This window comes from Propithecus coquereli, unplaced genomic scaffold (genome assembly GCF_000956105.1).
Source record: "Propithecus coquereli isolate 6110/MARCELLA unplaced genomic scaffold, Pcoq_1.0 Scaffold35, whole genome shotgun sequence".
Taxonomy (NCBI): Eukaryota; Metazoa; Chordata; class Mammalia; order Primates; family Indriidae; genus Propithecus; species Propithecus coquereli.
This window is the reverse complement of record NW_012149174.1, coordinates 3,774,059-3,786,605: the sequence shown is the minus strand read 5'-3', so window position 1 is coordinate 3,786,605 and position 12,547 is coordinate 3,774,059. Positions and strand designations below refer to the sequence as shown.

At 42.3% G+C, this 12,547-nt stretch overlaps 1 protein-coding gene across 3 annotated transcripts in view; it reads left to right on the top strand.

The window, feature by feature from the left end:
* Positions 1-12,547, top strand: part of SCML4 (sex comb on midleg-like 4 (Drosophila)) — a 93,064-nt gene that overhangs the window by 71,357 nt on the left and 9,160 nt on the right. For all 3 annotated transcript variants that reach the window (XM_012651175.1, XM_012651176.1, XM_012651174.1), the window contains one exon: positions 8,670-8,957. In XM_012651175.1, coding sequence (XP_012506629.1) covers positions 8,670-8,957 — 288 coding nt within the window. The remainder of the gene's footprint in view (positions 1-8,669; positions 8,958-12,547) is intronic.

Here is a 12,547-nt window from a genome sequence, read left to right as displayed (position 1 = left end):
TGAGCTGGGGAGCGGAGCGGGAGTGTGTGTGTGTGTGTGTGTGTGTGTGTGTGTGTGTGTGTGTGTGAGAGAGAGAGAGAGAGAGACAGAGAGACAGAGAGACAGAGAGACAGAGACAGAGAGAACTGTTTAGAGACGAGAAAGAATAGTATCTAAGACTCTGGAATTTTTTTGTTCTTATTGCCCAAATAGGTATCATATGAGAATAATTTTGCAGATGGTGGTAGTGTTGCTTTTCAAGGCTCCATTTGGTTAGAGAATCTAAGCAAAATGCCAATTTAATTTTCAAAATACAATCGATAGTCCAAGCTTACTTAACTGTGAGCAGTAAGTCTTGCGTCCTAAATCAGAAGAGAACTAAAACTTTGCCGAGTGTTTACAGTTTAATTCGCACAGCCCCTTTTCCCTCTCTCGCTGCTCTCCCTGCTTTGGGACTTTCTCTTTCTCTCTCTGGCTCTTGGCTTTCTTCTTCCTGCCCCCTCTTCCTCTCTCTGCTTCTCTCTTTGGAGGTTCACAACTGACCCTCCAGGACTGCAGCAGGAATGGGCTGCACCAGTGGGTGTCCGGGAAGCCCAGGGTGCAGGGGCATCCTCTAACCCCACCTCCTACCCCAGGCCTCGGCAGGGGTGAGGGGAGGTGGGAGGAGTCCACACACTCTGGACACAGAACGCTGAAGCTTTGTTCCCCAAACCAGGAGGCTGAACCATGGTTCAGATTCACATGCAAACAGGTATCCCTTGAGGCTTGAGTGGGCTTGAACTCTTCTAGAATGGTCTTTGGCCTCTCCAGTAAGCAGGCTTTATACACAGTGGCTGGAGAGAACCACAGTCCACAAACAGATTAGCAATGGTGAAAAAAGAAATCAGGCTCTCCCGAAAGTTCCCAAGACACTAAACCCTAAAAATGCAGCAGATTTCTTTGAACATGCCATTTGTGCATTTGCCTATTTAAGCATGTTGTTGTGATTGTACAAAAAACAGATTATTCTTTTTTTTTCCTGGAGGAAAGATTTAATGATTTACAAGTGGCAACATTAGTCTCTTGGATGGACACAGAGTTATGGAAGTGCATAAAAAGCCTCTCATTTACCCTGCTTTGTTTAGCTGGCGTTCTCCACAGCAATTGAATGGCCTTAAATAGAGCCTGGGTTGGATGTCCTTGTTTATGGGAGGTGCCAGGGTAACAAGACAGCTTATTTCAGATAAGGAAGGATTTTGCAAGGGTCCAGGAGGAAATGTCCATGAACGTCTTTACCTGTCAGCCCTGCGGTTTGCCAGGAGTCTGTGTGTGGGAGTTAGATCCTCCGAGAGGTCTGCTGGCCCCATCTGCTGTTCACTCGCCAGTCAAGCCACAAAACCGCTTGAAAGTGTGGTTCGCTCTCTGAACACAAATTTGGTCCTTTCTTTTTTACCTTTCTTTTTTTAAATAGTGGCTTTAAGTAACAAACATGTCATAATTCTATTAAATTCTTAAGCTACTAGAAGTTCTGCATACCTATAATTCATCTATGTGTATGTTGGATGATTTAATGATTTTGCACAGTATGAAGGATATGTATCCAGCAGTCATTTTATTAAATGAAGCATGAGGGACTAGGGTTAGATGTAAGAAGAACTTTCAGGCAATGAGATTTGTAGTACAATGGCCTACCTGTGAGGGAGATTGTAAAATCTCTTTTGTGAAGCTGTTAAATAAGAGACTTGGTTCTCTACCTTACTTTCCTCTCTAGACACCAGCCTGCCTGAAGAGAGGGGTTGGAGTTAGCTCACTGCCTTCCAAATGTTTGCTTTATCACCTTCACAATTTTTACTGCGTCTGAGTAACACCTGTAGAACTGTTTGCTGGAGGTATTCCTTTAAGCTGATTCATTTCTTTTGACTGTAGCCTTTAGTCAGCTGGAGCAATGACACTGTATCAGTGAAATCATTGTTTGATGTGCTAATTGTATTTTGTCGATGTATATCAAAATATATATGATTATAAAAAACCATTTGCCTGTTGTAGGTTGAACTGTGTCCTCCAAAAAGATAACATGTTCAAATCCTAATCCCTGGTACCTGTGAATGGGAACTTATTTGGAAATAGGGTCTTTGCAGATATAGTCAGATTAAGATGAGGTTGTACTGAATTAAGGTGGGCCCTAATCCCATGACTGGTGTCCTTAGAAGAAGAGGGAACACACTTAACACCAGGGGAAATGCTGGACTGGGTGCCCTGTGGAGGTCCTTCTACTTCCTCTAGTTGAATGACAATGGCCATCATAACATCAGGCATTTTTATGCTCAGATACGATGTGTCGGCACCCCTATTTATGAAAGTGAGGAAAATGCTGTTATAGACAGGTTTGAACGGATCAGTTTCATCAATCTGAAAGCCACCACGGTGTGTGCATCTGAACGTGCCACTCACGGGTGGTGTCCCCAGGAGCCACCCTCAGAGCCGTGTCTGGGGCGTGGTGGTCTGTGTCGCTGCTGTCCACCTGGGCAGACCTTGGAATCACTGGCGCATCCTTTGCTGGGCAGCGGGCTATTGCCTGATGCTCTTTGAAGTTGGTTTTCCCTTCTGATTAATTCATTTGCATCATAGCCCAGAGGCTGGCTTTTATTACCTTTGATCTCACCCGTGGTCTTCGTCAGCAGTTTTCAAACCAATAAAACGCGAGTTCCCTTGTTCCCCATTCCCACTCTTCATCATAGGGGACTGATCTTCCATCTGCATCTGCGTTTCCCAACTGTAGTGCAGAATGCAGGTTATCTGCACCCTCTACCTTCCCCGAGCAGAATTGTGTAGGCATATTTAATTTAGATTTAAAATATTTAATGAACAGAATAAATGTTTTCATTTAAGTCTTGTTTTCATTGTTTCTCACAAGTCTACATAAAGAATTTATATGTAAGCCCTTTATATTATGAATTTTAATGCATCTTCTGTGTAATGGCAGCCTTACTGCTAACAATGGCCCAAATGTTTACTCAATAAATATTTATCGAGCGCCTCCTCTGTTCCAAGCGCCGCCAGATACTGTGTGTAGCTTCCTCATATAGACCAAAGCAACTGCCACATGGTACACAAAAAGGATCAGTGTCCCAGACTACGAGAACTTTCCAATAAAGGGAATGTAATGACAGCCTTACTGCTTACTGGCTTTAGAATGAGGCTGGCCTATGGTAGATGCTCAGTAAATATTAGTTTTCTTTTCCCTTTCTCCATTCAGGCCGCAGACTAGTATATAGCTCCATGCCAGATCCTGTTCGGAATCTTCCTTCTGACGGCTTCTGACCCAGAGGGAAGAGGTGCAGAAGAGGCCACGGGGGCAAAGGTGCAGAGTTCCAGCTTCCCGAAGCCCCCTTGCAGCACTTCATCGGCCAGGCAGCCTTGGGCACAGAGCTTGCACACCCCCAGGCGGCCCAACTTCCTTGTGTCCCACTGGCCAAGCAGTGTTTGTCAGACATAGCTGCACAAAACTCTTGAGACCGTGCTCACAGCCTCCAGTCTGAAAAACACTGGGCTTCTGCAAACAACTTTTTTTTAACAGCTTTATTGCAATATAATTCATATATCATACAATTCACCCATTTAGGGATGCAATTCAATGGCTTGTGGTATATTCATAGACATGTGCAAGCATCACTACAGCCAATTGTAGAATATTTTCATGACTTCAAAAAATACCCCACATATCCTTTAGCTATCACCTCCTGTACCCCCAGCCCCTAAGCAAACACTAATCTACCTTCTGTCTTTATGGATTTGCCTATCCTGGACATTTCATATAAATGGAATCATTTAGTATGTGGTCCTTTGTAGCTGGCTTCTTTTACTTAGTATACTGTTTTAAGGCTCATTCACATGGTAGCATGTATCAGTATTTCATTCCTTTTTATGCTCAAATAATATTCCATTATATGCATATACCATATCTTTTTTTTCATTCATCAGTGGATAGCCATTTGGGTTGTTTCCACCTTTTGGCTATTATGAACACTGCTGCTGTAAACATTCATGTACAAGTTTTTATGTAGACATATGTTTTCATTTCTTTTGGATATATACCCAGCAGTGTAATTGCTGGGTCATATGGTAATTCTCCTTTAAGCATTTGAGGAAGTGCCAGGCTGTTTTCCAAAGTGGCCGCACCACTTTATGTTCCCACCAGCAGTGTGTGAGAGTTCCAGTTTCTCTACAGCATCACCAATACTTGTTATTCTCTGACCCTTTGATTATAACCATTCTAGTCGGTATGAAGTGGTGATTCATTGTGGTCTTGATTTGATTTGATTAATGACGTGGAACATCTTTCATGGGCTTATTGGCCATTTGTATGTCGTTTTGGAGAAATATCTATTCAAGTCCTTTGCCCATTTTTAAATTAGGCTGTCTTTTTAGTATTGAGTTGTCGTAATTCTTAACAGAATCTAGACACAAATCTCTTATCAGGCATATGATTTGCAAATATGTTTCCCCAATTTGTGAGTTGTCTTTGCACTTTCTTGATGGTGTCCTTTGAAACACAAAAGTTTTTTAATTTTGATGAGGTTCAATTTATCTATTTTGTCTTTTGTTGCTTGTGGTTCAGGTATCAAATCTGAGTATACTTTGTCAAATCCAAGGTCACGAAGATTGACCCCCTATGTTTCATTCTAAGAGTTTTACAGTTTGTGCTCTTACATTTAGGTTTTCAATTCATTTTAATTTTTTTATATGCTTCCCTCTTCTGCATGTGGATATCCAGTTGTCTCAGCACTATTTGTTGAAAAGGCTATTCTTTTCCCCATTGACTGGCCTTGGCACCCTTACACGGTTTTATTTCTGGACTACGAATTTTATTCTACTGATCTGTATGTCTATGCATATACCAGCACCACACCGTCTTTTTTTTATATCAGTGACATTGACTTTATTTATTCAAAAAACTTTTTAAATTGATGCATAATAAATGTACATGGTTTGGGGGTACATGTGATCATTTAATATATTCATATAATCTGTAAGGATCAAATCCATGTACTTGGGGATATCCATCACCTTAAAGATTTGTCTTTTCTTTGTGCTTGAAACATTCAAATTATTGTCTTCTAGCTATTTTGAAATGTACAATAGATTATTGTAAACTATAGTGACCCTACTGATCTTATGAGCACTGGGTTTTATTTCTTCTATCAAACCATATATTTGTACCCATTAATCAAATTTTCTTCATCCCTCTCCAGCCTGTCCTTCCCAGCCTCTGGTAACCACCAATCTACTCTTTATCTTCACGAGAGTCACATTTTTAGCTGCCACATTTGAGTGAGAACAGGTGACATTTGTCTTTCTCTGCTTGGCTTATTTCAGTTAACACAATGACCTCCCACACTGTCTTGATTACCATTGCCTTGTAGTAAATTTTGAAATCAGGAAGAGTAAGTCCTCTATTTTGTTCTTCTTTTTCCTGATTTTTTTGGCTATTCTGTGTCCCTTGCAATTCCATACAAGTTTTAGATCAGCTTGTTAATTTTTACAAAGAAATCAGTCAAAAATCTGACAGGGATTGTGTTGAATCTGTAGATCAATTTGAGGAGTATTGTCACCTTAACAATAAATCTTCTGATCTGTGAACATGGGATTTTTTTCTATTTATTTATATTTTCTTTCAACAATGTTTTATAGTTTTTAGAGTATAAGTTTGAGCTTCTTTTGTTAAATTTATTCCTAATTATTAATATTTTCTTTTTAATGACATTGTAAATAGAATTGTTCTTTTAATTTTATTTAATTATGCATTGTAAGTGTATAGAAATACAATTGATTTTTGTATATTGATCTTGTATCTTGCAACCTTGCTAAACTATTTATTAGTTCCAATAGTTTTTAAAGTAGATTCCTTAGGATTTTGTACATATAAGACATTAATTTTACTTCCTCCTTTCTAATATAGATGACTTTTCTTTTTTTTTTTCTTTACTCAATTGCCCTGGCTGGAACCTCCAGTACAATGTTAATATAAGTAGCTAGAGTTAATATAAGTAGACAACATCTTGTCTTGTTCCTGATCTTAGGGGGACAGTATCTAGTCTTTCGCCATTGATTATGATGTTAGCCATAGCTTGTTTGCAGATACTATTTGTCAGGATGAGGAAATTCCCTACTTTTCCTGGTTTGTTGAGTGATTTTTATCATGAAGGGTGTTGGATTTTGTCAAATGCTTTTCTGCATCCATTGAGATGATTATGTGATCTTTATTTTTTTTTAATTCTATTAATATGGTATATTACATTAACTGATTTTCAAATGTCGAATCAATCTTGCATTTCTGGAATAAATCCTACTTGGTCAGGGTGTATACATTTTTTTACATGTTGCTGGATTCAGTTTTGCTTGTGTTTTGTTGAGGATTTCTGCATCCATATAAATAAGAGAAAGTGATTTATAGTTTTCTTGTTATATGTCTGTCTGGTTTTCGTATCAGGGTAATACTAGCATCATAGAATGAGTTGAAAAGTATTCCTTCCTCTTCTGTTTTTTGGAAGAATTTGTGAAGAACTAGTATTACTTTTTCTTTAAATGTTGATAGAATTTACCTGAGAAGTCAAATGGGCTTGGGCTTTCTTTGTGGGTAATTTTCTGATTACTAATTTAATCTCTTTACTTGTTACAGGTCTACTCAGATTGTCTATTTATTCTTGAGTCAGTTTTAGTAGTTTGTACATTTTATCTAAATTTATCTAATTTACTGGCATACAGTTGTTTATAGTACAGTTTCTGACTTAAGAAGATTAGCCTTATGATTTTTTGACTTTATGATGGTGTGAAAGCAATAGGCATTCAGTAAAAACCATACTTCAAGAACTCATACAACAATTATGTTTTTCAATTTCAGTATACAGTAAATTACATGAGAAATTTAACACTTTATTATAAAATAAGCTTTGTATTAGATAATTTTGCCCAACTGAAGGCTAATGTAAGTGTTTGAGCATGTTTAAGGTAGGCTAGGCTATGGTGTTTAGTAGTTTAGGTATATTAAATGTATTTTTGACATGATGTTTTCACCTTATGATGGATTTATTCAGTCATAACCCCATTGTAACTCAAAGAGCATCTGTATTCCTTAATAATCTTTTTTTATTTCTATAAGATTGGTAGTAATGTCCCATCTTTCGTTTCTGATTCTAATAATTTGAGTTCTCTCTCTCCCTCTCTCTCTCTCTCTCCCTCTCTCCTCTTTTTGTGGGGAGGGGGAACAATCTAACTAAAGGCTTGTCAATTTTATTGGTCTTTTCCAAGAATCAGCTTTTGGTTTTATTGATTTTTCTCCATTCTCTTTCTATTTTCTATTAAATTGATTCTTGATAAATTCTTTATTATTTTCTTCCTTCTGCTTGCTTTAATTTGCTCTTTTTTCTAGTGTGTTAAGATGGAAGATTAGGCTTTTAATTTGAGATCTTTCTTCCTTTTTAATATAAGTATTTATAGCTATAAATTTACCTCTAAGCACTGCTTTAGTTGTAGCCCATCTGCAATGGCTTTTATTTCCAGGCAAGTTCCATGTCTGTTGCCAACTATGAGAAGATCTGCTAGCTCCCCTAATAAAATCAAGTCTTAAGCTTCAATATTTACATTGTGGAAAGAATCCACACATGGAGAAAACATCTGGATCTAGTGGCCTCAAATATATTTCGCCTTGCCAATCAATCTTGGAGGATCCATTGATTTTTTTTGTGGCTGATTGCATTTTCTTTGGGAATGTCGAGATCTGTTTTGATAGTGTCTAACATACAGATAATTATTGATGGGTCTAAGTAGACATGAACTTGTCTGAGGTAGAAGGGACTAGAATAGTTTCCTTTTTCTTTTGATCCCCTTAATTCCTCTGGACTTTGTAAAAAAAAAAAAAAAGCCCATAGAAACAAAAACAAAAACAAACAAAAAATACTACTTGGCCACAGGTATAGCTCACAGAGTTCAACAGGCTTCAAGGTTGAGCTTTAAAAGTGTAGATTTTAAATTTACTTGGGATTTGGGGGGAGCCGATGATGAGGTTGGCAGATTTTTCAGGGCCTTGCTCCCCCTGCACTTTAGATTGGCTCCTTAGCTCTCATGAGAAGGGCTTGGGGAGGACCATGGGGCTGTCCAGATCAGCACTTGCATCCTTGGTTGTTAGCTGTGGTGGAGGGTGGCTGCCCTCATGTGTATTGGGGCTAAAAGTGTGGGGAGAAAGCACCATGGCACCTGTATCACCACCCAGGCCAAAGTTGTTTCTCTTTACTGTGGGGCACTGTGACTCCTGCTCGATCCCCCCTGGGAGTCCTGGGCCAGGTGAGGGAGGCAGTGGTAGGCAAGAAAGGGGAGCAGAGAGACTCTAACAAGCTGGCAGAGGCTGCCAGGAGGGCAGGCCACTGAGGGAAAAAGAGCTTGGTTTTGGTTTTAATTTCAAGTCATCTATAGCCAAAATAATCACTTTTTCCTCTAAACATGGAGGGGCATATCTCCCAATTCCTACTAAAATGTGCTCAATCTGCTGACAGGTGAGCTATTTGGAATTATGCTGTGGGGTTCATTTCCTTGCCTCCCATGCTCACAGATAATGGTGACTGTGCTGCCAGGGCAGGGTTTGCCAAGACTGAGGGTCAAGTAGCTTCCTGAACTGCTCTCTGATCTCTGCTTCTCTGCACTGCCTCCTTGCTTAGCCAAGACAGTCACCACCGAAGAGTGCCTGGTGGACCCTGTGGGCATGAACCGCTACGGCGTGGACCCCTCTGCCTCCGCCTTTAACAACAGGGGCTCCTTGCCCCCCTCCTCGCTGTACTGCAAGAGGCAGAACTCTGGAGACAGTCACCTTGGGGGAAGCCCTGCTACCACAGCTGGTGGTCCCCGCATCAGCCCCATGTCCTCTGGAGGCCCCCCAGCACCGGGGCTGAGGCCCCCAGCCTCCAGCCCCAAGAGAAATGGGACCACTCTGGAAGGAAACAAATGTGGTAATGTAAAGCATGCATCAGCTTCCCTCTGACTCAACTTGCTCTGCTCTTGCCCTGGGAACACGGCATGTGGGGGAGGGGAGCGTGGCTATTTAACATGGGACCACTGGGAAGTTAGAAACTTCCACAAGCCCCTTCATGGATTTTTGTTGTTCTCAAAAACAGCCAATCTCAACCTTTGACCATAAGCAAAGAAAATGGTGTATTAGGGTAGGCTAGGCTATAGGAATAAGTAGACTCCAAAATGTACACGGGCTCCAATACCAGAGAAAGTTGCGTTCAAGTGTCCAAGGTAGATGCTCCTAGTTGGTGGGTGCAACTCAATTTAGGGACCCAGGCTGTGTGCATTTTGTGGCTCTGCCACGCCCTGCAGCCTCCATGCCCCATCTAGTGAATAGAAAGGAGGAGAGGGAGTGGAGACGGCACACAGGCTTCCCTGGAGTGACGCATGTCACTTGCACTCACTGCCCATCGACAACAGCTGGTCATTTTGCCACACTGAACTGTAAGGGGGTCAGGGAGGCCAGCTCTGTGCTCAGGAAAAAGAAGCACCAGATTTTGGTAAAGAATCGTCTCTTGCATAATGGGTGACACTGGCAGGATCCAGATACACGGGCACAAGCAGAGTGCAGCGAAATTCCCACAGCGCTGGCTGTTACACACAGCGGTCTCACCTGCTGAAGAAAGCTTGTTGGAATGCAGTTTAGAACGTGCTTAGAGGGATATGGAACTACAGGAATAGCTTGGAGGCCATTCTGATTGATGTTTTAAAAAATCATTTTCCGTATTTTGTTAATGAATAGAGGCCAGAGAGCCTAGTGGATAACTGGCTGTGTGTTCTTTTGCAAGTCTGAACTTCTCTGTGCCTCAGTGTCCTCGCCTATAAAATTAGGATAATAATAGCAGCACCTATCTCATCGGATTGGTAAAAGGATTAAATAAGTTCACACATGAATTTAGCACAAGGTCTAGGATGTGGGAAGGGCTTGATAAATGTTGGCAGTCACAGACTAGGTCACTTTAACACGTCCCCAGCAGATCACTGCCCATCGTCTCCGCGGCTGAGCACTGCCAGGTGAAGAGGCTCCCTGCGGACCAGTCCTGGATGTTGCCATACGGGGCCATCGGCCAGGCGGAAGACTTAAGTGGGCAGAGCACCATTTCCCAAAGGAGAGACACATTGTTCCGTCTGATTTCTAAGAATAAGAGAAAGGGACAAGACCTGGCATAAACCAACGTCTTAAAGTAAATGAGGGGGCAGGATTTGTTTCGTAGGTTTGTCCCCAGAGTGAGTGCAGTAGCTGGCATGTGCTAGGTGTACAATAAACGTTCGTCATGGCTGTACCTCCTGGAGCGCCCTGCTTGTCAAAACCCTCCTCCTGGTGTCCTCTGCCCTGTAACTGTCTCTTTCTCCCACCCTCTTCTCAACCCATTCCCATGTTCTCAGGGTGGTGATCACAGGACACCACGCTGATTGGGTTGACTTACAATCCTGAGGGTGATGCTCCTTTTCGAAAAGGAGATATTTGCTCTCTCTCCCACTCACATTGGTGAAATCCTTATGTCTTCAATGCAGGGTTGCAAGCAGTGAGAGAGAGACACGATTTGGTTGGAGAGAACGTCTATCACTCACTCAAGAATTGTCTCCCTTCCTCAGTCCATCTGGTGACTCTGGGTTAGGAGAGTCCAGAGCCCTTCAGAGGGTCTCAGCATAGCTCCTGTGCCCCTGGTCCCTCACTGCCTCCTTCCAGCTGAGCCCTGGGATGTCCTCTTGCCCTTCACAGTTACCCACAGCTCACGCCTTCATTCTCCTGGAATTACACTCTCACTCTCCCTCAGGCACTGGCGGTAAGAAAGCTCTCTCCATCAGCTGGTGGCATCCCGAGATGCTCCCCTAGCTCAGGCCTTCTGCCTCTCAGGATCTTGGTGAGATCAGAGAAAAGAGCCCAACAGGGCTGGCTGCCCTCCACTCTGAGCACATCAATAACAAATATTAGAGAGAACCTTGCCTGAGGCCCTGAAAATCAGAGTTGTTCATAATCAGCAGGACCTCATGGGGCTATGGAATATTTAAAAATCACAAAGCCACCCAACCTCTTTGGAGGAAAGCTGCTACATGACCATGGTTGAGCCTCTGTGGTACACTGAAGAAAAATGAAATTATGCACCCTTTGTAGGTGCATTAACTCTTTAATGCTCCAAAGTTTTCTTTTAACCAGTGCTAAATGAAACTGCAGGTACCAGACAGCCAGTTAGCCATGCACATTCTCAGCAGCAAGATGAAGGAAGTGGGGAGAAGGGGACAGAGAGTAGCACCAGCATCTCTGAAAAAGGTTTCCGCTTTTGCTTGCATCTCATTGGCTACTCGCTGCAAGGGAAGCTGGGAAATGTGCTTTTAATTCCAGGCAACCATGATTCCAGGTGGATACTAGGCAACCATGATTACAAAGGAGAAAGAGGGAAAAAATCAGGTAGACAACTGGAAGGCCCAGCCACACCTCCTGATGAGAAATGTTCACTGTCTCCTCTTTCCCTCCCATGGTGCTTTGTTTCCTCATCTCTAGGACTTGCTGTGTCCCATCCTACAGGAGGGACCAGACTCTCAGCTTCGTGAGGTCTGTCATTCACATTTGAGACCCCACAGCCCCAGCAAAGGGGGCTTGTTTGAGGCCTGGATTATACTGTCATTTATTGAGCACCTACTATGGGGACAGATACTTTACAGACATTATCTATGATTTGTTACATTTCTAATTTACTATTTACAAGAAGAAGTTATTATTATATTCAATTTAAAGAGAAAGGAAATAAGGATCAAGAAGCAGTCAGGTGCCAGGATTTGACTTTGACTGATTCCCAAGCCTGAGTCTTTCAAAAGTGTACCAGGGATCTTCAAACCACACTTGATGGATTTCAAGGGGTTCTTTTGAGGTTCTAGGGGATGGAGAAGAAGGGACGAGAGCGTGCAGGACCCCAGGCCCCTTGCCTGTCTTTAACCAGGGCCTTGTCACATTTGTAGAGTGGAGTTCTATGTGTGCTTTGCTTGAACAAAATTGGCACAGCTTAAAATGTTTAGAAACCATGGAGATTAACCATGGCAAATTGAGTGGCAGTATATTAAAGTGGGAAAGGAAACCACTCACCCATTTCTCACCTGGCTGTCAGCCTGGTGCCTGCTGCGGGCCCTCTAGAAGGCTAGGTCCCCCCACCTCCCCACCCCCCTGCCCAAAGGACTGCTCAATATTGCTCTGAAATTGCATCCCACGTAAAAGCAGTTGTCATCAAGAGACTATACCTCTTTAAGAGGGTTTGACTCAAGTCATAAACCCTGGGAAAGACCTGGAAATGGATTTCCCCCCTATGGTGCTAATGAAAATAGTTTAAAACCACAGAAGGCAGAAAACTGCACAAGGCTGCAGGCAGGGGGGTAAGTGTTGATGACATGGCAAACTTCTCATCCTTCTCTCTCAGGTGATACTTACCTTCGCCTCCTGCAGTCTTGATATATTGTGCCTCTCTCCGCTGCCAGTGACCTCTGAAGGGAGGTGTTCACAGGGCACACTTCCCCAGCGTTTGCTGATGCTCTGGTG